Raw genomic sequence first — 25,538 nt, 5'->3', positions numbered from 1 at the left:
CTCCGTCCTCACGGCCCCGGGACAAGCGTCGGCTGGAGCCCCGGAGGGCCCGCCTTCGCCGCCACTACGACGACGCGGAACTGGCGGCCAGGCCCCCCCGGCGGCGGAAGACGAGGCGGGCCGCTCCTTCCCGTTACCCGCCCCTCTCTCTATGGTCCAGCCTTGCCGGAAGTGCGTCATCATCGCCCGCGCAGGCGGGCATTTCGAATCGGGTGCGTCGTCCGAAAGGGAGGCCGCGTGTCGGGGCTGGGCTGGGCTGGGCCTGCGCTGCCACGGCCTCCCTCCGTCCCTCCGGCCGCGGAGCCCCCGCCTTCTGCCTCTGGCCGGCGGGCGGGGCGCTGGTGCGGAGCGGGCGCCCCTCGCCTGGCCCTGATCCTGGGGCCCTTGGGCTGAGCAGCCTCGGCGGGAGGCAGGGCGGGCGGGGGGGGACGGGAGGCTTTGGCCCGGGGGTGGTGGTGGTGGTGGTGGAAGAAGAGGAAGAGCTGCCCTGTCCTGGCCCGGGGTGGTGGTGGTGGAGGAGGTGGTGGTAGAGGAAGAGCTGCCCTGCCCTGCCCTGGGTGGTGGTGGTGGTGGAAGAAGAGGAAGAGCTGCCCTGCCCTGTGCAGCACTTGGCGAGGTGAGGGCCCAGCCAGGCGCCGCCTCTGCAGCCCCAGGCCTAAGGAAGCCCCGGGTTCGAGGTCCTGCCTTTGCCCGCAGCCGCCCTTCAGAACGTCTCTCCGTATTGGAGCAGATCAAACAGACTCAAGGGTCGGGACGATGATGACGGCAAGAAGCAGCCATCGCAAACGTTTTAGTACTAACGAACAATGGCACATATACGGAAGTAGATTTACCCATACAGGTTCAGTTCCACTGATTTTACAGGAACTTACTTTATTGTTTTATTGTGGTTTTAATTTTTGTGAACCGCCCAGAGAGCTTCAGCTATTGGGCGGCATAAAAATGTAATAAATAAATAAATATTTTGGGCTCCTGCTCGCTCGGAAACAGGCTGAAGAAGGGAAAGGTGGCCAAACATAAATATATTCAAGGCAGATGAATTGGCTGAATTAGTCCGTGTCGTCAGCAGCGACTTATAAATTGTGCTCCTGTTGGACCAAGTTCCCCCAGCCGAATTTGGGGAGGGGACAGATACTGGTGACAGAGCTGCTTCTTGGTATCCAGAAGGTCCCGACTCCAGCCGTTGGCACCTGATGTTTACAGGGGCTCATGGGCATCTGGGTGGGCAAGAATTCCTTTGGCTCCCCAAGGCTTCGGGCAATCGGCACACAGGGCTGGACGAGATGGACCAATGGGTTGGTTCAGCATAAGGCAGTTCCTTACATCCTTACTGCTTATTTCTTTGTTAGGTCCAATGGCCCAACAGAAAGTGTCCGTGGGATGCATACTGCAAAGGACCAAATGGTGAGTAGTTCTTAAAAGAAAAGGCAATGAGTTCTTTCGTGGTTTACAAGCCACTGTGAGGCCTCTGATGTGAGGTAGCCAAGTTGTCGCGCTCTGTCCTGTCTTAATGTGCTGACATCCATTAATGTAGGATTTCCCCTTAACGCTACTCCTTTGGATAGATGACCAACTAAAGAAACCTGTGGAGGGTAGATCTGTGAGCCAGCCTTAGCCAACGCAGCGCCCTCAGGCATGTTGGGCTACGCTGCTGGAGAGTGATCTTGCAGTCTTGATGAGAGATTGATCCTCTGCAACACAGGACACTAACCTAGCTCAAAAACAGCCGCTTTTCTCTACTAAATTTTAAATGTTTGAACGTGACGCACCCACTGCTATATACCACTGTAGAGAAGAATTTTGATTTAAACTCTCTCTCCCCCACATAGTTAATCCTACATAGAGTAGGTGCATTGAAATGAACAGGACTTATTAGTCGTGACTAACATAAAGTTCATTCTACATAGGGTTCTACCCAAAGTGCCCACTTCACTTTTTTGGTGAGGTTTTAATTATCAGAGCGGAGCGCCACAAGTGATTAGCCGCAAGCTGCTGCTGCTAATAGTATTGTTTATACCGTTGTTTGTTTTTGCAGCTCAGCATCTTCAGACACTGATGATGAATTTGAGAAATGTAAGTAAAAGCAAAGATATGGAAGGGTTTACGTGCTTTCTGAATGCAGAACTTTCAGCGTGCTGGGTGTCTATTCTACATTTCTTACTACCCACTTCCATTAATTGTTGGGGATATTTATTGATTATTTAAGGTATTTTTGCCCCACACTTCAGCCAAAGAGAGTCCCACATCCCAAGAGATGTGACACAAAGGAAAACAGGGTAAGCAGGAAAGAAGAAAACAAGCACACTTTGGCACCAATTCTTAAATGTTACTGGATGTGTTTGCTCTGAAATGCATCTTCCTTGTTATCTTTCCCCACCGCCTAAAAAAAAAGGATGAGGTGTCATCAGTGCTTCGTATGGCTCATGCAGAATTAGCATCACTCAAGAAATGCCTGGCTCCTCCACCCTAATTTGTTGAAAGGTGGTCCAGATGCCCCTTGGGTGCCGGCTCTGCCAACACCCCCAAATGCCAAACCTGATCTTTCCCACTGCTGCACTTGAACAAGCCATTAACTAACAACACCTCTCCTTCATCTGGATAGAGCTGCCGTTTAATAGCCCTCATCCGGCCCACGGTCCCCTGTTCAGCACATTCTGAGCCATGTGTGGGCTAGACGAAAGGGGGGAGGGAGAGAGAGTTGGGAGCCCTCTGCATTCCCTCCCGGCCCCAGGCAGCCTCTCACAGCAACTTCATATTGATGTTCAGAGCATGGGGGATAAGAGAGAACCCTGCCGCCTCCCGCCCCCCAGTAGCCATTTCATGCTCACACTGACCACTGGTAGTTTGCTCAGCATTGCTTGATCTCCTCAACCTTTAGATAGTGAGCGAAAGATGGCGCTTGCCATCTGTCTGTGCAGCCCACCCCCACCCTGTGATCTCCAATGCCCCCAGAGTGTAGGTCACAGAATCCTAGAAGAGTAGAGTTGGAAGGGGCCTCTAAGGCCATCGAGTCCAACCCCCTGCTCAGTGCAGGTGCTCCGTGCCTCCACCAGCTGCCCTCAACCCACTTCTGCCAGACTCCATTGGCCGGCCTGGGCTTGCACTGCTCCCTGTAGGTTCCCATGTTACCGGCCCTGCCAGCCCAGTGTGTCTTGCCCTACTCTCAGCCTTGACCGCCCTAGTTCTCCTCACATTCTGGGGAGTTTGAAATCGTAGGCCTCACGAGGGGGTCGACTCAGATCCAGGTTTATTGTAAAGGCGTGGAGGGGGACCCTTCTGATGTGTTAAAGGACCTTAGTGCTGAACGGGCAGCTGGACAACTATCTGTCAGGGATGCTTTAAGGTGGATTCCTGCATTGAGCAGGGGGTTGGACTCAGTGGCCTTAGAGGCCCCCTCCAGCTCTACTCTTCTATGATTCTATGAACAGTGGGGACTCCTGAACTTCAGGAGGGGCTGTTGGGACTTTGGGGGCTGGATGAGCATTCTGCATGCTTTTCACTCAGCTTTGGTTGATAATTAATATGACACAACACCATTTTTGTAAAGCCTTGAAGATGATGCTGTCTCTGATGGATACTTGTGGGTCACCAAGAGGGCTGCTTAAAAGCAATAAAATGCCATTTTTCAATGATCAACCACTTTGACTAAAAGTGAAGTTCTCAGTCTATCTGCTGTCAAGCAGTTTTATGCTTAGATTTGAATCCTTTCATTCCTTCAGCCTAGCAAACTGGAGAATTTTGGCTCGTTTAAACGTTAATTTGTTTTCTACTTGTCACCTTTGCAGAAATTGTGAGAATTGCTTTCAGGAAAATAACAATGCTTTCCCCCCTTTCATTATCTGACTTAGTTTTATCTAAAATGAAGACCCCCAAATCTGCATCATGTTGCACTCCAAGGAGACAAAAGAATAGGTGTGTATTAATTTGCGGTGTTTGCCTTTGTAATAATGTGGGTTTTCTGGAAAATGTAGAACAGGCGTTTTTCCCACTGCCCTGAATTGAACATGGGGGTGGCTGGGTTCAGCTCTTCAAGAGATGCTTTAAGAAAGATTGGCAGATGAGTGCCGGTGTGGTGGTTAGAGGGTTGGACTGGGTCTCGGGAGATCCAGGTTCTATCCCCCACTCAGCCATGATGCCTCACTGGGGGTTTGGGGCTGGTCATGGACTCCCAGCCTAAGCTGTCCCACAGGGTTGTTGTGAGGAAAAAATGGAAAGCAGGCGGAGGGCTTAAGTGAACTGCTCTTGGGTTCCTTGCAAGAGGGGGAAAAGCGGGATATAAATGCAATAATGAATAAATAAACTGCTGCACTGCAACTTGATGGGAAAGAGCTGGTCCTTAGGAATATCTAGGATACCAATGGAGTGCTTATTCCAATTTGAGTTGCTTTACTTGGTTGTTGTGGTAGTTTTATTAATAAACATTTATCTTTTAAAGAAAAAAAAACGAGCCTGCATGGACCTCTGCAGATACTACCCTACTGCATAGTAAAGGGGGGAGGAAGAAAACCCTTCCGCGGTGTTGTTGTTGCTCAGCCCAAAGAATGTGTCCCAAGTTTTGAAACTTCTGACCTTTACGGGGAAGTTGTCCCGAGGCAGGAACCTGGACCAAGGTGTTAATTGGAGGCTAACTTTGTATGGTTATGTAACCCATTTTACCAGAGAAGTGGGCATGTTAACCCATTTTGTCGCACTAATAAATATGTTTTGGGTTTTTTTCAAATTGGGGCTAGCCCATGACTGCGAACTTTGGGGGAGCCTCTTAACAGCAGGCCAGATGTGCGCCTTCGGGCTGCTTCTTTGTTGGCTTTTGCCCACCCTTCCTTGCCTTTTGTCCTTAACTCAGTTGGCTTTGTGTTTTATTTCCTAGTTTGAATGATTCCAAGGATAATTTCTTCTCCTATCTCACAAGCAAGTATGGATCTGCCAAAAAAGGCAAGTGACTAGAAGAGGGGAGGCAGTGCTGGCCCGGAGGAGCAGCCGGCGCTCTGGCTCTGCCTTATGGCAGGTTTCTGTCTGGATCGGGGGGAGGGGGGAGGGGGCTCCTGGAGGGTTGCGTCCGTTTCCAGGGGCCTCTTCCCCTCTGCCCTCCCTCCAACTCAGAAGTCTGGGTGGTTGTAGGCTTTGCAAGGAGTCTTTTTAAAAAAAACTTTTATTTATTTACCACAAAATAACCAAAACAAGGACAAAAAACAGATACATAAGGAAAAGGAAAAAGAAACAGTATACAGTTTACAACACAAACATCTACTAAAATAAACACAGTTACATAAGGCTATAAATCATTTGAAGCGATCATCAAGCTGGACAGCAGACATCAATTATCTCCAGTTTACCAGAAACGACTTTCATCACAGCAAGCTAGTATATATTGTCGGGGTAATCACTGAACTTAAGCGTGCTGTACAAAACAGACTCAGTGATAGCAGAGTAAACAGCGGCCCTTAACTATGAATACAGTAAAGACTCAAGAAATATAAGGCAGAGAATTTTTGTTTGTAGTGTACAAAAATAAATACTTTACTGGCACAAAATAATTTAGTTATGGCAAGGCAATGTACAATTAATACTCACACATGGTCACAAGATATACAGCTTACAACAGGCTTCACAGCAACTAGAGTGATCATTTAATCTGGTTACAGTGATTCCAAACACTCTTTATATACACTTTTCAGTACAAATGATGCAATACATAATTGGCACTAATAGAAAAATTAACACTCTGTCATAGTCCAATTATTCAATCAATCCCATCTGCAAAGTTGACCTTTCAGTGATTGTCTTTTGCTGACTCCACACTTTATCCAGGATTTGCAGATCAGTCCAGAAATATGGAAAAAGGAAAATCGGAGTCCAGTCCAGGACTCAACATATATATCATAGGCAAAATTACAAATTATACGTAAAACCCACAAACAAATAAGTCACCCTTTTGCAGCTCTTGTATATAGTCAATAAAAGGTTTCCAATCCATTACATATGAGTCTATTGTTCTTTCATTTACTAACACTGTTAATTTCGCCATCTCCGCCAATTCCAACACCTTAAGTAGCCATTCTTCCGTTGTTGGTATTTGCATTTTCTTCCAATATTGGGCATATAGTAGTCTTGCTGCTGTCCCCATATGTTGAACTAACAGTCCTTTTGCTTTTCATTGATCATCCTTGAATCCAAGCAAAAACATTTCTGGTTTAATTTCTATATTTGTCTTTAAAATTTTTTGTATTAATGCATGTATTTTAACCCAGTATACTTTTGCTCTTTTACAAGACCACCACATGTGATAAAACGTACCTTCTTGTTCTTCACATTTCCAACAGTCCCCCAGGCAACCACTGTACATTTTTGCTAACTTTGAAGGAGAAATATACCATCTATACATCATTTTATAAAGGTTTTCCTTTAATCTGGCACTTAATGTATACTTTAAGCCTTTTGACCACATAGTCTTGCATAGTTCAATTGGAATCTTATGTCCCACATTATTATCCCATCTAACCATACAATCCTTCATTTGTTCTCCAACTTTAACAATTTATATACTTTACCAATAAGATGTTCGTCGTTAGTACATAATACTTTTTCAAACCTTGACTTTGACCCTTCGAATCCCCCAGCTTTAACATCACGCTTAAACTTCTCCTGAATCTGTAAATACGAAAACCATTTGCACATATGTCCCTCTTTTAACAACTCTTCTCTCGTTTTTAATTTACACTCTCCTTGGGATGTCTCCGAGACATCTCTATATTTTAACCATTTATGTCCGCTCGATAGTTCTCTTCTGAAAAAGGCCTCTTGAGTCGACGCCCACATTGGAATCTTCTGATATAATTGTGGTTTGTATTTCTTCCATACATTCAGAATAGTACATCTAACAAAGTGATTATTAAAATCTACATTGACCTTTGCTTTCTCATACCACAGGTATCCATGCCACCCAAATCTTATATCATGCCCCTCCAACTCTAATAGCTGTCTATTCTCCATTCTTTCATCCATACCAAGCAACAGGCACAGAAATATAATTTCAGATCTGGTAATCCCAAACCTCCCCTTTCTTTAAATTTTTATCTTGTAAATTTTTAATTTTTATTCTTGGTTTTTTTCCTTGCCAAATGAATCTAGAAAGATCTCTATGCCATTGCTTGAATTGTGCATCGCCTTTCACAATAGGCACTGTTTGAAACAAAAATAACATTTTCGGCAATACATTCATTTTTATCGTGGCAATTCTTCCCAGCAGGGATAACTTCAATTTCTCCCATTTAGCCAGATCCTCTTTAATTTCATTCCACACTTTCACATAGTTGTTGGCATATATCATACAATTCATATTTGTCAGCACAACTCCCAAATATTTAAACTTTTTCTCAATTTTAAAGCCCGTCTTCTCAATCAGCTTTCTTTGTTCTTGTAATTCCATGTTCTTGGTTAGTATTTTCGTTTTCTGTTTATTAACCCTAAACCCTGCTACTGCACCAAACTCTTTCAATTTACTCATCAGACTATCGACTCCTTTTAGAGGGTCCTCCAATGTGAGCACCAGATTGTCTGCAAAGGCCCTCAACTTACATACCTCTTTTTTAATTTTTACCCCACCGATTCGTTCATCTTGTCTTATGTCCCGGTCCAAGGCCTCCACCATAATGAATAACAGAGGGGGATAAGGGGCAGCCTTGTCTTGTCCCTCTTTCTATATCACATGATCTGGTTAAGTCTCCATTAACAATAATTTGCGTTTTCTGATTATTATAGATTGACTTCACCCATCTTATAAAATTCTCTCCTGAATCTAGTTGTTCTAAAACCCTGAACATAAACTCCTAGTTCAAATTATTGAAGGCTTTCTCCACATCTAGAAATATTAGTGCTGCTTGTTTTTCAGGATGTTTTTCTAGATATTCTATTATATTTAGCACTGTTCTCATATTGCCTCTCAGTTTCTTTTTGGTAGAAAGCCACTTTGGTCTTCATGGATGTAATCCTGTAAAATCGTTTTAAGCCTCTCTGCCAAAATGCTGCAAACAACTTGTAATCATTATTGAGCAACGATATTGGCCTATAATTTTTAGTCATCGTTAAGTCTTGTCCTTCTTTTGGTATCAATGTTATGTACGTTGAGTGCCAAGACTCTGGTATCTTTCCGCTCATCAATATAGAGTTCATTGTCATTTGTAATGGCTGTAACAGTTCTTCACATTTCTTATAATATAGCCCCGATAGACCATCCGGTCCTGGAGCCTTCCCCAATCTGTTTTATTTTCTCCACCATTTCACACACTGTAATACGTCCATTCAATCTCTGGTTTTGCTCTGCCGTAAATTTTGGGAGATTTTGTTTTTCCAGATATTTGTCCATCAGTTCTATTGAAACTATCTGTTTCTTAAATAGGTTGGTATAGTAAGAATAGAAGATTTTCTGAATGGCCTTGGCCTCTGTAAATTCTACTCCACTGTCTTTTATTTTGATTATTATTTTCTTTCCTTTTTCTTTTCTCAACTTATAAGCCAGCCATTTCCCTGGTTTGTTTGCCGAGTCCTTGATGCTTCTGGGTGTTACCCTGTCTCCGCTCGTTTCCCTGAGGCCTAGGCAAGGAAGTGCGCTGTGGGCCTGAGCACTGCAAGAACACGCGCTTTCATAGGCCACTGGGCGGGTGGTGGCGGCAGATGGCCCTCCTTGCTCCCGCGGGACTGCTGAGGTTTTGGCACCTTCCTGGTTTAAATTAGTGTGGTGGGCGCTTGTAGAACATTGCAGTTGTTCTGAGGAAGAGCGGAGGGGGGGCTACAGCATGCTTGGTCTTGGGGCGCCATCCTACTCTTAAGTAAAACAAGCCTCACGGACATGTGCAGTCTGACTTATAGGAAGCAATTTCTGAAACTGAATTTTTAAAACGTATTGCATTGCAGAGCCGAGGTTTGCTCACGCAACGAAAGTCCCAGGAATGCCAGGAGAGGAAGCCGCTCGCTCAGCACCATTTCTGTCTCCATTTGTGTTTAGCGACAGTGATGATGATTCAGTCTTTGTCAAAGGTACGCCGAGGGGTCTGTGGCAGCCGAGCAGTCAGGAGTGGGCGTGGAGGAGCACACCCGCTCCTGCTGCTCCCGGGGACAGCCCAGATTCTTCCCAGAGCGAGGCAGAACGAGGTTCTGCGAAGGCGCATGTGAAAGGCACAGCCCAGAGCCGGCAGCCCAGATCAAAGGCCGTGTTGGGATCAGACAGCTCAGATGAGGAGGTGGACAGTCTTCTGGTACGCCTGCAGCAAAGAGGGCTCTTTCCTGCAAACAAGAGGGTCACAGCCCGAAAGACCCCCACTGGTAAGAGGTGGCTCCTCTCCATGTTAATACGGGAAACTGGCTGTGCCGGGAGAGAGTAATAGAGCTCAGCGGTGTGTGCAGTGGGGCTGCTGCTATGCTCTTAAAGAACTTCCCCACCTCAAACCAGGGCCCTGTTGGAACGAGGACTGTTACCTCAGATGCTGCAGAGACGAAAGGTCTGCTAAATGAATGGAACTGATAGGTTTGTGCCCTGAGAGGCTTCTTAAGCGTACCTCTGAAGATCAGGTGCAGGCAGCCAGCAGTGGGGGAGGCCTACAGCCTTTCTGGCCTCCTGTGGGTGATGGGGTGCTGGTTTCGAGGGTTCGTCGGCCTGCCCGGCAGGGCTGCTCCATTATTTAGCTTTTGTACTCCCGTGAGGGTGGGACTGTGGATATAGGCCACCAGGTGTGCTTGGACTGTAACCTCCATCAGCTCTAGCACACATAGCTGATGGGAGGCATGACGGGAATTGTGTTCCCACAACATCTGGATTGCCACACTCCCCTTCCCATCCCTGGGTCAGGGGGATGGGATGGACAGGACAATTGTTTTGGTCATGAAGCCAGGCAAGATAGATTGCCAGGCTGCCCTGGGTGGCTGTTCACTCGTGAGCCAGCCTGAGGTTCAGCCGGAACTTCTGCTTTGATTTGGGGTTTGGTTAGTCTGTTCTGAACATTTTGTTTGTGACTGGTAGAACGGAGAAACCAGCCTTCCCTCGAAAGCCTCCGCCCAGCTGTGGAGAGTGAGAGTGCCCTTCCAGCATGGCAGCCCAGGTCTCCTGTTCCTGACACCACACCGATTTCTGCTCGGCTTCCCAACAGCAAGGTGCTTGTTGATGTTGGCCAGATGAGGTACGTCCTTGTTGCCTCCTCCTCCTCCTCCTCCTTCTGTAGGGTGGCCAGGCTTTGCCTGCTGACAAAGGATCTGGCCTGTGCACAGGGTGAGCCTGAAGGGCTGCAGACCCAGCTTCCACGCCTGCAGAGGGTGGGAAGGTCGCTGGGCCCTGCGGGATCTTGCCATTCTGGAGAACGCTTGGCTTGCTTTTTAAAATGTTTTTTCCGTTTTTATCCAGTCTTTCCTCCAAAATGCTCCCTCCCCCCCCCCCAAATACTAGGACCCAGTGGGGTCATATCCCATGAAGCTGATTGGAGGGAGATTCAGGACAAATAAAAGGAAGGACTTCTTCATACTGCGCAGAGTTAAATTATGGAATTCGGTACCACAAGGTGTGGTGATGGCCACCCATTTGGATGGCTTTTAAAGGGGGTTGGATAAATCCTGGAGGAGGAGGAGGAGGCTATCAGTGGTTGTGCCCTAACCGTGCCCACGGAGTGCTCCTCAACTGCCAGGCGCCTGTGCTGTTCACACATCCGTCTGTACAGGCACCTCGGGTGCTGGAGTAATGCATCGCTTTGGTGGAAGGGAAGTGATTCACCATGTGCTTGTTGATGGAAACCAAACGTACCATAAATTGGGGCTGGGGGGGGCGGGAATTCCACACTCTGCCGCTCCTGGAAAACCCACAAGGGTCTCTCTTCCCAAGTGCCCCCTTCATGTTTTCTTCGTTCTGTTTTCTCGCCTGAGCTTTCTAGCCTGGCACGGGTAAAACTTGACTGGGAGACGCTATGTCTGAAGTTTGGACATGGCCCAGCAATCCTTCGCAGAGATATAAGCATCACCCCTTTTTCCCGGCCATCCACCATCCTTCTGTCTCTTCCAGAAGAGGTGCAGGGGTTTCTCACTGCCGCCGCCTCCTCCTCCTGCCCCCCCCCCCGCAAACTCTGAGCACGGTTCTGTCAAGTGAGACGGAAAGATCATGGGTGGCCAGGAAGAGGGTGGGGTGAGTCAGCGGTGCGCTTTTCAGGGCCGTGCCCAGACTTGCCCCACTTGCTGCTCAGGCAGGCAGAGCTGCAGCGGCTGCAGCGCAAAAACGCTGCGACCCAACAGGCAGGGAGGGAAGGATTGCGGCAGCGTTGAGAATGGAATGGGAACCCCCTACCCCCATTGCAAGTGGCAGATCCCGGCAGAGACCAGAGGGGGACGGGAAAACCCACGGCCCAAAACGAGCCCATCGCGGAGCAGTGGTGATGTTTTTGGATCACGAGGGCCTCCGGAACAGATTTTGGCCAGTAATGGCTGATGGGATGCCAGCGGGAGGACTGAGGGGGTGGGGAGAGAGGGCTGGGGACATGTCAATCAGACACACTGTTGACTAATAGTCAACTCAACTCTGGCCTTAATCCGCTCCACGGTTGACTGTAAGCGTGTCGTGTGGGGAGTAATCCCTCAATAATCAACTGTGTAGTTGACTATTAACCCACCGTTGACTGTTGTGTTGTCCGAATGTGCCCGTAGTGATGGCCATTTGGATGGTTTTAGTCTAACCCCATTTTAATCTCCTTTTAGCGAAGTGAAATGACTTCTATGCAACAAACACTTCCCAAAATTCACTTTGGTTCTATGCACCTATCTTGAACCAGTCTTTGATCTTCTTAGCTACCCCTCCAATTCCTATCTATGCCATCCTGTGCTATCTGTTCTCTTCTTAGATGTGAGCAGAACCTTGGGGCAGGTTGACATAAGCCTTCTGCCTTAAGCTCAGTTACAATCCTTTTAGACCGCTTAAACTGGGGTAACATAACCTCATGCGGAATAAGTGCGTCCCCAGCCTGTTGGTTTAACAAACCCCACCCCACCGGCCACTCCATCTCACCTGGACTGAACTTCGGTGTGTGACACTCTCATCCAGGCTGTTAATGACCTTAAGCAGGCATAGAGCTCTATACAATCAAAACCAACCTGAAAGGTAAGAGCAGAACAGTTCAAATAGTGCCCCCAATTCCCAGCCCCCTGCCAGTGTTCTAGAAAAAGGTTATAGTCAATAATATGTTTTTATTGATGTATTTAGAGTATTTTTATCCCGCACCTCAGCCCAAAAGGCTCCCGGAGCGGCTCACAATCCATCAGTGAAGAAGACCGCCCCTCCCTCAGGCTGACATTCTAAAAAGGACACGCAACACAAGGAAAAGAGGAGGGAAGCGGGGGGAAAGAAAAAGAAATTAAAGAGGCTGTTCAGCAGGGCTGGTGGGAAGGCCCTGCTCCCCCCTCTCCTCTCCCGGTGGAGGGACAGACCCACAGCTCCTTCTCCCCCCCCTCCCCGCACAGGGTCATGCTGTCAGTTAGCCCTTGGTGTGTGTGTTCAACTGAAGCAGGCCTTGACGGTCTCTGCCTGCTCCTGTCAACGGCAGTGAGAGGTCCAGATAAGTCTGTGGGGTTGTGAGTGCCCCTGTCTTTCTTCTGACCTAGATCATCATCAGGACAGCCAAAGTTATTTCTGAATGCTTCATATTGGAAACAGACCGAATCGCAACGTTAGTGTTGGCACTGAGCTCTATCTGGCTATGAGTCGTGTGCAACCTGTCCCAAGCGCTGTCTGGCTCACTTCCACCTGACTTGAGAAGGCTCTGGGGCTCTGACTCCCAGCTACAAAAACTCACTTTGCTGACTAGCCCAGAATGTTTTTATAACTTTTAGAAAATATTCTGGAGGACTTAATTTGGAAAGCCAATATTCACTGTAGGCTGCTGTTGAACCCAGTAGTTCATGAGCTTTAGAGGTGGTGGAGTAGTCCAAAGCTCACTCTGGCAAGGGACTTTGGTGTGTAAAGATCCTGGAGCTGCCAAAGCAACACATGAGACCTTGGACTTCAGTGTGATCATTGCACCAGAGAGCACGAAAGGCTCTTATTGATTGATTGATTGATTGATTGCATTTCTATACTGCCCAATAGCCAAAGCTCTCTGGGTGGTTCACAAAATTAAGACCATTCAAAGTATAAAACCATAATATAAAATACAATATAAAAGCATAACCAAGATAAAAACAGCAGCAATGCAAAAATACAAATTTAACATACAAATTTAAAACAGCAAAGTTAAAATTAATTTATAGACTGTTAAAATACTGGGAGAATAAAAAGGTCTTCACCTGGCGTCTAAAAGGATATAGTGTAGGTGCCAGTCGAACCTCCCTAGGGAGCTCATTCCACAGCTGGGGGGCCACAGCAGAGAAGGCCCTGCTCCTCCTGGTAGCCCCCCGCCTCACTTCCTTTGGCAGGGGCTCACGGAGAAGGACCCTTGAGGATGACCTCTTTCGATACCATGGGCCACGGCCTCTTCCTGGGACGGTGGTCTGAGCTGGGAGAGGGCAGGTCGGTGGGACTGCCCGGCAGTGCCTCTGCTCCTACTTAGATGGGGGGGGGTCCAGAAAGTGGTGCTTGGAGGGTGTAGCTGAGCCCCATGGATTCTTTTTGTGCCGGCTGTGAGGGGTCGGATTCCTGACTCCCCTTTCCAAGGACCTCGGAGAAGGGAAATCCCCACTATCTTGTGGCCCCTCAGTCACTGTCCGGGGGCCATGGGGTTGTTTCCTGATAATATCAGCATAATGATTGGAAGTTTCCATGTTTTTAAAGCATGTAGAATCACATTACTAGTTCTTCATTCAAGAAATTAGCAATAATTGGGAAATACAACAATACGTGAACTTTGCAGTTGTTGTTTTTTCAAAAAAATGAGGAAGAGCAGATGGTGCCAGGTGCGTGGAAGGCATCACCTGCTGAGTCAGCAGCCCATCTGATAGGTCATGTGAAGTCCGTTTGTTGGACATGTCTTTAGATTTTATGGCCGTTTAAATATATTTTATATTTATTCCTGGGCTGGCTGTTTTGTATCGTATTGTATTTTCCTCTGTTTTTGAAACCTTTCAAGCCTGCCCAGCTGCAGACGGCTGCCTGCTTCCATGCTTGTTCTGTGCCGTCCACCACGGACAGAAGTGTGCGTCGCCCTTGGTCTGTCAGGGTGGCCTTCAGGGGGCTGGCGCTCCTGGCCAAGACCACAGCAGTTTCTTTGCTTTACTCATTGACCTTTGTCTCTTCAGGAATTTGTGCCAGGTCGAGGGCTGCTTCTTGCAAGAGCTGTCGGACCCAGAGTCCCGGCAATCCAAGCATTTCCGGAGCCGAAAGGAGGAGCTGGCGCAGAACCTGTACGCTTTTTATAACCGTTCTGTGTTTGAGCAAAAGGTATTGCGTTTCAACAGGTTTGCTTCCCCATCAGTCCTTGCCATTTGCGGATGCCCACAGCCCTCCCCATGTGGCCTTTGCAGAGGAGGCGGGCAAGGGCGGGCTCCTGGCTGCGGAGTGGGGCTTTCGCCGAAGGCACAAGCCGCACCTGGCTTCTCTCCCTTGCAAAGAAAGCCCAGCAGGACTTGGAATCAAAGCCTCTCTTCCTCCAAGGAGAACCTGAGGGAGGAAGGAGCTTGGGTTGGTTTCTCTCCCTCGAGCCGGGCTTTTGCCAGCCATGCAGAGAAGGCTGCTTGCCCTATTTGCTATGTTTAGAGCCCCGTCTTTAATTTCTAGTGACAAAAGAAAGCAGGGCCATTGGGCCTCTGGCAGCCAGCCTCAGGGGCTCTCCCTGCCGTTGTCACTGGGAGGCAGTGGCTGCTCCTCGCCCTCTTTCTTGCCATTGCCGCTGCCGCCTGCTTGCTTGACAAAGAGCCAGTGAGCAAGGAGGCAAAGGGGCCTCTCCTGCTCCTGCTCCTTCCCACCTTGCTCACAAGCTTAAAAGGAAGGGGATGCGGTGGTTCTTTGCAGAGCCACCGTGCCTGAGCACTGTGTAGCATATGCGCTCCTTCCTGTGGCTCTGGCTGCCCCCGGTGGAGTCAGTGGGGCCTGCCCTCACCTTCCCCTGCTCTGGGGCAGCAATGAGGAAGACCGCGGAGCAATGTGAAAGCCCGCCCGCCCGCCTGCCCGCTCCTTGCCTCTGGCCAGCCTTCTCGGCAGCTCAGGGGCTGTTTTTAACAGCTGTGCTGTAACACCAGAAGGCTGCTCACGCCTGCCTCTGTTTTAACGGGAAAAGGAGCTGAGCTCTTGCTCACACTCTCTCTCTGCCATTTCTTTCAGTTGCCGGAGAAAATGGAGATTATCTGGAATAAGAAGATGCGGAAAACAGCAGGGTGCTGTGTAACTGGCCAGCGGAAGGACCCTAAAGGGCAGCGCTATGCTCGGATAATGCTTTCGGAAAAAGTCTGTGACTCTGCAGGTAAGTGAGAAAAGGAGTGTGTGCGTTTGTGATGGGGAGGTCAGTGTTAAGCAGTGTGAATGCTCCTCCAGGATGCCTCTTCCTCCTGGGCTTGGAGCAGAATTCCACAACACAGAAGGCCATAGAAGCAGGTCATAGAAGCATAGAATAGCAGAGTTGGAAGGGGCCCATAAGGCCATTGAGTCCAACCCCCTGCTCAATGCAGGAATCCACCCTAAAGCATCCCTGACAGAGGGTTGTCCAACTGCCTCTTGAATGACTCTAGTGTGGGAGAGCCCACCACCTCCCTAGGTCACTGGTTCCATTGTCATACTGCTTGAACAGTCAGGACGTTTTTCCTGATGTCCAGCCAGAATCTGGCTTCCTTTAACTTGAGCCCATTATTCCGTGTCCTGCACTCTGGGAGGATCGAGAAGAGATCCTGGCCCTCCTCTATGTGACAACCTTTTTAGTATTTGAAGAGTGCTATCATGTCTCCCCTCAATCTTCTCTTCTCCAGGCTAAACATGCCCAGTTCTTTCAGTCCTTCTTCATTGGGCTTTGTTTCCAGAGCCCTGATCATCCTGGTTGCCCTCCTCTGAACACGCTCCAGCTTGTCTGCGTCCTTCTTGAATTGTGGAGCCCAGAACTGGACGCAATACTCTAGATGAGGCCTAACCAGGGCCGAATAGAGAGGAACCAGTACCTCACGTGATTTGGAAGCTATACTTCTATTAATGCAGCCCAAAATAGCATTTGCCTTTCTTGCAGCCATATCGCACTGTTGGCTCATATTCAGCTTACAATCTACAACAATTCCAAGATCCTTCTCGTTTGTAGTATTGCTGAGCCAAGTATCTCCCATCTTGTAACTGTGCCTTTGGTTTCTATTTCCTAAATGTAGAACTAAATGTAGAACACTTATCCCTATTAAATTTCATCCTGTTGTTTTCAGCCCAGCACTCCAGCTTATCAAGATCACTTTGAAGTTTGTTTCTGTCTTCCAGGGTATTAGCTATCCCACCCAATTTTGTGTCATCTGCAAATTTGATAAGCGTTCCCTGCACCTCCTCGTCCAAATCATTAATAAAAATGTTGAAGAGCACTGGGCCCAGGACTGAGCCCTGCGGTCCCCCACTCGTTGCCTCTCCCCAGTTTGAGAAGGTTCCATTGATAAGTACTCTTTGAGTCCGATTCTGGAGCCAACTGTGAATCCACCTAATAGTTGTTCCATCTAGCCCACTTTTAGCTAGTTTGTTAATCAGAATGTCATGTGGTACTTTGTCAAAAGCTTTGCTGAAGTCAAGATATATGACGTCCACAGCATTCCCACGGTCCACAAGGGAGGTTACCTTATCAAAAAATGAGATCAAATTTGTCTGACGGGACTTGTTCTTGACAAATCCATGTTGGCTTCTAGTGATCACCGCATTGATTTCAAGGTGTTTACAGATTGACTTCTTTATAATCTGCTCCAGAATTTTCCCAGGGATGGATGTCAGACTGACTGGTCTGTAGTTCCCAGGTTCCTCCTTTTTGCCCTTTTTGAAGATAGGGACAACTTTAGCCCTCCTCCAGTCGTCCGGCACCTCACCCGTCTTCCATGATTTTGCAAAGATAATAGACAAAGGTTCTGAGAGTTCTTCCGCTAGCTCCTTCATTACTCTTGGATGCAGTTCATCGGGCCCTGGAGATTTGAACTCATTCAAGGAAATTAGGTGTTCTTTGGCCATTTGTTTATCAATCTCAAACTGCAATCCTGCCCCCTCAACTTCTGCTTCACTTTTTCCAGGGGGGTCATAGACCCGCTTTTGGGAGAAGACGGAGCCAAAGTAGGAATTGAGCACTTCAGCCTTTTCTTTGTCGTCTGTTATCAATTTGCCATCCTCATTAAGCAGTTGAACCACCATTTCTTTCCTCTGTCTTTTACTACTCACATATCTGAAGAAAGCCTTTTTTATTGCTTTTAGCATCCCTCGCTAATCTCAGCTCATTATGAGCTTTAGCCTTCCTGATGCCATTTTGGCACTTCTGTCCCACCTGTCTGTACTTTTCTTTTGTAGTCTGGCCTTCCTTCCACTTCCTATATGTATCCCTTTTTGTTTTCAGGTCATCTCTAAGCTTTTTGTGGAGCCACATTGGTTTCCTCTGTTGTCTTCTATCTTTTCTCCTTGTTGGAATTGTTTGTAACTGTGCCTTTAAAATTTCCTTTTTTAAAAACTCCCACCCATCCAGCACTCCTTTTCTCATTAGGCTCACTTGCCAGGGGACCTTACTTATCATAGTTCTGAGTTTTTTAAAATCAGCTTTCTTAAAATCCAGAGTACGTGTATGGCTACACTCAACTTTTGTCTCCTTCATAATCAAGAATTCAAGTATAACGTGGTCACTTTCCCCCAGAGTTCCCGTAACTGCCACTTTATCCACTAAGTCATCCCTGTTGGTCAATATCAAGTCAAGGATTGCTGATCCTCTAGTTCCTTCCTCCACTTTCTGTAAGAGAAAGTTATCACCCACACATGTCAGGAATTTCTTGGAAGGGCCACTTTTGGCAGTATTGGTCTTCCAACAGATATTAGGGTAATTGAAATCCCCCATCACTACTACATCACACTTCCTTGAAACACTGGCAATTTGTTTCTCAAAAGTTTCATCCTCGTCTTCTTGATTGGGTGGTCGGTAGTAGACTCCGATTATCATGTTCTTTTTATTCCTTGCCCCATTTATTTTAATCCAGACGCTCTCGATGGGGCTCCCAGTCTGATCCACCTGTATTTCTGTGCAGGGATAGGTATTTTTAACATATAGTGCAACTCCACCTCCCTTTCTATTTCTTCTGTTCTTTTTGAACAAGTTATATCCTTCAATTGCTATATTCCAGTCATGGGAGTCATCCCACCAAGTTTCAGTTATACCTATCAAGTCGTATTTGCCTTCATGTAATAAGAGTTCAAGTTCGTTCTGTTTGTTTCCCATCTTGCTTAGATCGACTTCGGGACACACTGATTCATGAACTCTGCCATGCAGCTACGTGGCTCATCCACGGCCTTCGAGATGGGCATGGCCGGTTTTGGAGCTTCTATGCCCAGAAGTCTGCCATCGTCCACCCAGAGCTCCCGGTGGTGTCGCGGTGCCACAACTATGAGATCAAATACAAGTTCACCTATGAATGTTCTTGTTGCAAAACCACGTAAGTGAGGGGCCTTCCTCTGGTTGCGCAGTGGTGCCTTTTCCTGGTCCCGACACGACTGTTAGACAGCTTGGAAGCAGAACATTCTCGTTGTGTTCTGACCCGAGTCTTCCTGCTCCTTTGGCAGCAGCAGCAGCTGCTGACCTGAGCTCAGCATTTTGTATTAAATGTATCCTGCACTATCAGCTCTTTGGGGAACCCTCCTCCCAATGGCTGTAAAGTCCTGCATTTTAGGGCTCTGATCCTGCAAGCAGTTATACTGTTAACATATGTAGTATTACGGCTGGAAGGTTGGCAGACCCTGACATTCCCTACCCCCATTTCGTGGAATGGCTACGTTCACACGAGCTCCGTTTAGGGGATGTCCAGATGTATCATCGGATTTTGCAGTCCGCCCCCTTGCGCAGCCGCGGGGTCTCGAAGCCTTGCTGCATCATGCCGAGACCATTAGGCTCATGGTGCGCCCAGCAGCCCCTCCGCACCCGCTGAGCTGCTCCACCCACCTGTCGCCTGTGACTTCCTGGAGTGGAACTGAAGGGTGGTGAGTTCTGTGTGCTCTTTGTGGTGGGGGGCCTGGGCAAGCGAGGAGCAGCACCTGCCCTGGGCCCCCTTCTGCTTAGCAGACCCCCTGGCTGGGCTTCTAGAGGGAGGTGGCCTGGGGCTTGGCGTTGAGACTCACCAGACTCTTCATGTGGAGGGCTTCCAGTACCCACGCAGAGGCATCTACCAACGTGGCCCAGGGGTTCATGGCCTTTGTGGCTGCCATAAGCTGTCCCCAGTTTGTCATTGGCCCCCTATACGTGGCAGGATGCAAACGGCAGGTGCTGACCTTTCCGTGGCACATGTGTCAGGGTGCAGATTGCAGGGCCAAGGCACCTCTGCTAGGATTTGGATGTTCTTCTTCGTGGTCTCTATGCATCACACATATGGGCTTTGCGCCTGCGCAGAGACCAGACCGGAACCTTCTATAGCTGAGTGGAACGTTTTTGGCGGGAACCCCTCCCCCAGGCTACCGCGCACGTCCATGGGGTTCCCGCCCTTACCTCAGTTCTTCGTCGTCCGCCATTGTGCTTAGACCATAGAACCAAACCTCTTAGGGTACAGACCCTCCTAGCGAAAGGAGCCATCTCTCCAGTACCCGCAGAGGAACTCAACCAGGGGGTTTTCTCCCGATACTTCACGGTCCCGAAAAAAGATCTGGTAGCGGACATTTCAACCACCCTCAACCTGTTGGACTCGTTGGGTCTGTGGGTCAACGAGGAGAAATCCATCTTGACCCCACATCAGAAGCTGGACTTCATAGGGGTAACCCTATCGTCTCGGGACGGGAGAGCATACCTGCCCTCGACCAGAGCAAGCACCCTTCAAGAGTTAGCCATCGCTACCGAGAGCCGCCGAAAGGTCTCGGCATGGACAATTCAGAGGCTATTAGGCTTGATGGCAGCTACAACTGCAGTCATCAGGTTTGCAAGACTCAGAATGAGAATATTGCAGGCCTGGTTTTTAAGAACTTTCGATCTTCGACACGATGCCCGGCGAACTTACCTGCCGATCCCGACGCAAGTAAGGGCATCTCTGAAATGGTGGTTTTCGATGTCGACGCTCCTAGAAGGGGTTCCGTTCCAACAAAACACTCCTTCGGTAACGATCACGACGGATGCATCGTTGATTGGATGGGGAGCACACTGCGACTCCTTCACAGCTCAGGGTCGTTGGCCTCCTTCCCAGAGGGAACATCATATCAACCACCTAGAACTGCTAGCGGTGGAGAATGCAATAAAAACTTTTTCACAAATGATCAAGGGCCGAAACGTCCTAATCGCGACGGACAACACCACGGTAGTGGCGTACATCAACAGACAAGGTGGGACAAGGTCTCATCCTCTGAATCGATCGGCACTCAGGATTTGGAACTGGTGCATAAAGAGAAATACTCACCTGACGGCGATCCATGTAGCGGGCAAGGAAAACATAATTGCGGACGCCCTCAGCAGGTCTTTCCACGTCGACCACGAATGGGAGCTCGATACCGAAGTAAGAGACGTTCTCTTTCGGTACTGGAGCCTCCCTGCTGTTGAAGTCTTTGCTACCGAAGAAAACGCAGCTTGTTCCAGGTTCTGCAGCAGAGCAGGAAGAGGAAAGCACTCGCTAGGAGATGCTTTCACCAGAACCTGGAAAGGAAATCTTCTTTACATCTTTCCTCTGTTTCCACTGTTGATGAAGGTGCTAGCCAAAATCCGGTCGGACAGGTCGGACTGCATCCTTATCACACCGTGGTGGCCTCGACAGACGTGGTTCTCCCACGCCCTTCGACTGTCGGACGGGAATTACATCAGACTCCCACCGATACCGACGCTGTTGTCTCGACACCAGGGCAGGGTTCGACACGCAAACCTGTCGACCCTCAAGATGACGGCATGGAGAATATCATCCATTCCTCCTCTCGTACCAAGGATTTAACTGTAGACCATATATTGTTGGCATCACTAAAGCCTTCAACGAGAAAATCTTACGCGGCAAAGTGGCAGAGATTTCAAACTTTTGCCTTGGAAAACGATCAAGCACCTGAATCTTGCCCTTTGTCATTGATTCTCAAATACCTATTGGCACTTTATCAGCAGGGACTCAAACTCACTTCCATCAGAGTTCACTTAGCGGCTATTACGTCTTTTCATCGAGGCATGGATGGTTTTACACCTTTTGTACATCCAACATCGAGGAAATTTTTAAAGGGGCTTAAAAATATGATACCGACAGTAAAGAGTATCGTTCCACCATGGAGCCTATCAGTGGTGTTACAGGCATTGACAAAGAAGCCCTTCGAGCCCATGGCCTCATCTGACCTTAGGCTTCTGACATTTAAGACGGTCTTTTTAATAGCCATCACTTCTGCTAGACGTGCAAGTGAGCTTAGAGCTCTCAGGATAGATGCTCCTTACACTATCTTTCACAAAGATAAGGTTGTGTTACGCACAGACTCTGCCTTCTTGCCTAAGGTAGTGTCAACCTTTCATCTGTCCCAATATATCACTCTACCAGTTTTCTTTCCGAATCCAACAACACCTGTTGAGTTTTCTTTACATACACTTGATGTAAGGAGAGCTCTTGCCTTTTACAAGGCTAGGACAGAGAGTTTTAGGAAAACAAAGCAATTGTTTATTTGTTATGGTGAGCCTTATAAGGGACTCCCTGTTTCATGCCAGCAACTGTCACGCTGGATTGTAGAGACAATTGAACTTGCTTACTCTATCTCTAAACTAGAGCTTGTGAAACCTGTGACAGCTCATTCTACCAGAGCTGTCGCAACATCTGTTGCCTTCAGCAGAGGTGTTCCCTTGACAGAAGTCTGTAGAGCTGCAACGTGGTCCACTCCGTCCATGTTTGTTAGGCACTACAGTTTGGACACCCGTGCTAGGCACGACTGCTCGTTTGGAAGGACAGTGCTCTCGGAGATCTTCAGATGATGCACCAACCCACCTCCAAAGATATGTCAGCTTGCTACTCGCCCATATGTGTGATGCATAGAGACCACGAAGAAGAAATGCAGGTTGCTTACCTGTAACTGTGGTTCTTCGAGTGGTCATCTATGCATTCGCACAACCCACCCACCATCCCCACTTGGTGGTGTGAATCTTACATATGACACAGTTATACGTGGAATGTACTTTATTGAAATTACACTCATGTTTATGGGGGCACAATGTCGGACTCCTGTAAACTGAGGTAAGGGCGGGAACCCCATGGACGTGCGCGGTAGCGTGGGGGAGGGGTTCCTGCCAAAAACGTTCCACTCAGCTATAGAAGGTTCCGGTCTGGTCTCTGCGCAGGCGCAAAGCCCATATGTGTGAATGCATAGATGACCACTCGAAGAACCACAGTTACAGGTAAGCAACCTGCATTTCTGCTCTCGGAGATGTGTGGGTCCTCTTCCATTCCTGACTCCCGGTCCCCAGCCTTTTGGGGGGCTGTGAGCACATTTGGAAAGAAAAATCGCTTTTTGATTTGAGACCTGTATTGCAAAAGTGGTTCAAAAAGTTCAAAAACTGAAGGATAAGTGTATTCTCATCCACATATTAGTCCGAAAACCATGAATCAAGGCAGTTGCTTAAAAGTCTAGACCCAGTGAGATCCACGGGCATCCCTCCTTCTGAGTAGACCTATGTAGGATCACTTGCCACCACTTCTCCCTCCTCCCAGAGAGAGAGAGAGAGAGAGAGACACGTACGTGTCCATCCTTCCATCCCCCCCTCGCCCTAACCTCGCTCTGGGGCTGTGAGGCAAAAGTGGTGGAGCAGAAAGAGAAAGTTCCGAAGCAAAAGAGGAACAAAAGATGGGGAGGAAGAGAAAATGGGAAAAGTGGTGGTGGTAGAGGCAAATAAAGAGGGAAATTAGCAGCAGAAAGCAATGGAAGGCGGGAGGGGGGGAGGTTAAAGGGAGGAAGAGAAAACTGAAGAAACGTAGGCTCCCCTTGAACAGAGCAAAACAGGGAATGGCGGACACTGGCCCCACCCAAACCAAAGGTGTATTTCATGCTGCTGCTGTTGCTTCTCAGAAAAGGAGCATTCCTGTGGGGGACCCCCTCTGCTCTGCTCCAGCCTGCCAGCCTGCTTTCTTCCACACCCACACCCTGGGGGTGAAGGCCAGTGCTCTGCTGTTCTCTCCCCATGAAATAGAGGCCTTCTGAGTCCCCACCAGCTCTGCATGAAAAGCCGTATCCTTCAAAGCCCCAGCAGAGTCACCAGGGAGTGCCCTCCAGCCAGCCCACCTCCGCTCCCTTGGCCCGAACGGCTGCTTCTCTGGTGAGGCAGGGCCAGGGTCTGCTCGTCTCCCCTGTGGAGGCAAACGAGCTGCTTGGGAAGTCTCGTCCCACGTTACGCCTGCTTGCCTATTGCCAATCCCGGCTAATTCAGCCGGGAACGGCTTTGCCTTTCGGCTCCTCTCTTCCAGGCCTTTGAGGCCTCCTTGTAAAGCAGGCACTTACCCTTAAAGACTGGATGTTCAGGCCAAGGGAGCGGAGGTGGGCCGGCTGGATGTCAGTGGTTTCAGAGACCTTGAATATTCTGTTTTTCAGAAAGGACACTGCTGCAGAAAGAGTACCTTGAACAACATTTGAAGCCCTCTGTAATGGAAACCATTTTAGAGAATGATCTGGTTTACGTGGGATGCTCTGAATTGGGGTCAGTTGTGCAAGGTCCTGAAGGGGCTGTGGCAGTTCATTGGCTGTGCTTGCATGTAACGTTACGCCACAGTTTATGTTAACCATTAACTGTTTTTAACTTTTGTAAACTGCCCAGAGAGCTTCAGCTATGGGGCGGTAAATAAATGTAATAAATAATAATAGTAATAATAATAAACCATTAGCCATGAATTGCCTCACAGATGACCAAACCAGTTCATTTTCCCCATTCCTGGCCTGTTTCCCCCCACAGACAGTGAGGAGGTTGTTGCATAATCTGGGTGCCAAAATCAACCAGGCCCTCTCTCTTTTCACCAACTGAACATGGCAGAGAAGGGCCTGGTGCCTGTGTCTCAGCTGTGCTGGGTGCCGGGGTGGCAGGCAGGGCTTTCTCAGCGGTGGCCCCCCCTGTCCAGAGAGGCTTCCCCATCCAGCTCACTTCTTAGTTTTAGGACAACATTTGAGGCTTCTCTTCTGGGGTGCTTTTGTTGATCAATCACTGATCATGCCTTGAAATTGGCTTATTGTGTCCCTGCTTTTGACTCTGATCTCTACAAGGTTGGTTTTAGCTGGTGTTATTCTATTTTAACATGCATTTTTATTTGTTTTTTTGTTAGCAGCTTCAAGGAATCTTTTTCCTAAGAAGTGGGGTGAAAATTGATGGGAAACGTAGCTGTCTGTTCCTCTCTCCCTCACCTGTCATTGACCTCTAACATTCACTGCCGGCCCTACCCCTTTTTTCACCCCTTATAGTACTTTGTGTTTCCATAATATCCTCCTTAAGACTGCCACTCCTCCAGCTGGGCATTGAAAGTGCTGGGCTGCAGTCTTTCTGTTACCTTTTGCTGTGGGGTTCCTGTTAGTCGGCAGCCAATTACAGCCAAGCTGCTGCTCCCTCACAGATCTTCTTGCCTTTGTCCTTTTAGGATTGGGCGCCACTCCAAATCCCTGGACACGCAGCGCTTTGTCTGTGCCCTTTGCAAAGGGCAGTTTGTGCTATGCCAACCCATGCAGAAAGATGGCACGCCTGCTAAAGCGCCCCTTGCTCCATTTGCAAAGTACGTGAAGGAAAACTACGGCTCCGCTAAGCGCACGCAACAAGACTTGAGCCACAGGGCAATCATGAAGAAACTCAGCGCAGATTTTGCAGCCCAGGCTAGTCTCCACAGCCCTTGTCCTCCTCCCGAGAAGGACTAGGACAGCGGTCCCGGACCCATTGCTGCACGAGTCGGAAGCCGGGCCCCGTGGGAAGGCTGCCCAGAAGGGAAGGGGCCCTTGGGGCGGCCTTCTGAACGGGGCACCACCAGGGCAGAGTCCCTTTTAATCCCTTTCTGTAACCGTTGCGTCTCTGAGCTCATTTGCCTGCAGGGCACTGAATCAGGCTTTATAACCCATGAATAAAGTATGACTACAGTGAACGTGTTTGTTTGTTTGGAATATTGCTTTCTCCCTATTGCCATTTCACTTCCAAGTGTGGTTGCACCAGAATATTTGTGCAAAGGCATCATGATATCAGCAGTTTGAATTTCTATTCCTTTCCTAATGATCTCTGGCATGAATGTGGCCTTTTTCATAGCGGCTGCTGTGATGTTCAGCTGCCTTAAATGTAGATATTTGCAAAGTTATTGTTTATATCATGCATAAAGTTCCAGGAAGTAAGTCGGCCTCAATGTACTTACAATTTGTATTCATAGATCATGTAAGTAGGAACAGAAGAAGGGGAAAGGGGTGAATGCCTGAGTGCTGATTGGATGGTGGAGGGGGAGTGCTTGGATTGGCT

The 25,538-nt window shown here is 48.4% G+C and overlaps 1 protein-coding gene across 2 annotated transcripts; it reads left to right on the top strand.

The window, feature by feature from the left end:
* Nucleotides 1–1,379: 1,379 nt before the first annotated feature.
* LOC134403428 (germ cell nuclear acidic protein-like) lies at nucleotides 1,380–25,049 on the top strand. Of its 2 annotated transcripts, XM_063133582.1 has the most exons (10): nucleotides 1,380–1,404; nucleotides 2,036–2,073; nucleotides 3,849–3,912; nucleotides 4,868–4,936; nucleotides 8,913–9,332; nucleotides 10,024–10,169; nucleotides 14,254–14,395; nucleotides 15,275–15,413; nucleotides 18,378–18,582; nucleotides 24,685–25,049. In XM_063133582.1, the coding sequence occupies exons 5-10, from the start codon at nucleotides 8,946–8,948 to the stop codon at nucleotides 24,953–24,955; spliced, it is 1,290 nt and encodes a 429-aa protein (XP_062989652.1). In that variant the 5' UTR covers nucleotides 1,380–1,404; nucleotides 2,036–2,073; nucleotides 3,849–3,912; nucleotides 4,868–4,936; nucleotides 8,913–8,945; the 3' UTR covers nucleotides 24,956–25,049. The 2 variants fall into 2 exon arrangements, with proteins under 2 accessions (XP_062989652.1, XP_062989653.1); XM_063133583.1 differs by lacking the exons at nucleotides 1,380–1,404; nucleotides 2,036–2,073 and having other exon boundaries at nucleotides 3,505–3,912.
* The last annotated feature ends 489 nt before the right edge of the window (nucleotides 25,050–25,538 follow it).

The sequence above is a fragment of the Elgaria multicarinata genome, chromosome 9 (assembly GCF_023053635.1).
Source record: "Elgaria multicarinata webbii isolate HBS135686 ecotype San Diego chromosome 9, rElgMul1.1.pri, whole genome shotgun sequence".
Taxonomy (NCBI): Eukaryota; Metazoa; Chordata; class Lepidosauria; order Squamata; family Anguidae; genus Elgaria; species Elgaria multicarinata.
Note: the sequence above shows the minus strand (reverse complement) of the source record. Positions and strands in the feature narration are given on the sequence as shown.

Coding starts and splice junctions, on each gene's coding strand:
- LOC134403428 (XM_063133582.1), top strand. CDS start 8,946: ATGCCAGGAGAGGAAGCCGCTCGCTCAGCACCATTTCTGTCTCCATTT. Junction 14,396..15,274: donor GTTCTGTGTTTGAGCAAAAG/GTATTGCGTTTC, acceptor CATTTCTTTCAG/TTGCCGGAGAAAATGGAGAT. Junction 15,414..18,377: donor AAAAGTCTGTGACTCTGCAG/GTAAGTGAGAAA, acceptor CATCTTGCTTAG/ATCGACTTCGGGACACACTG.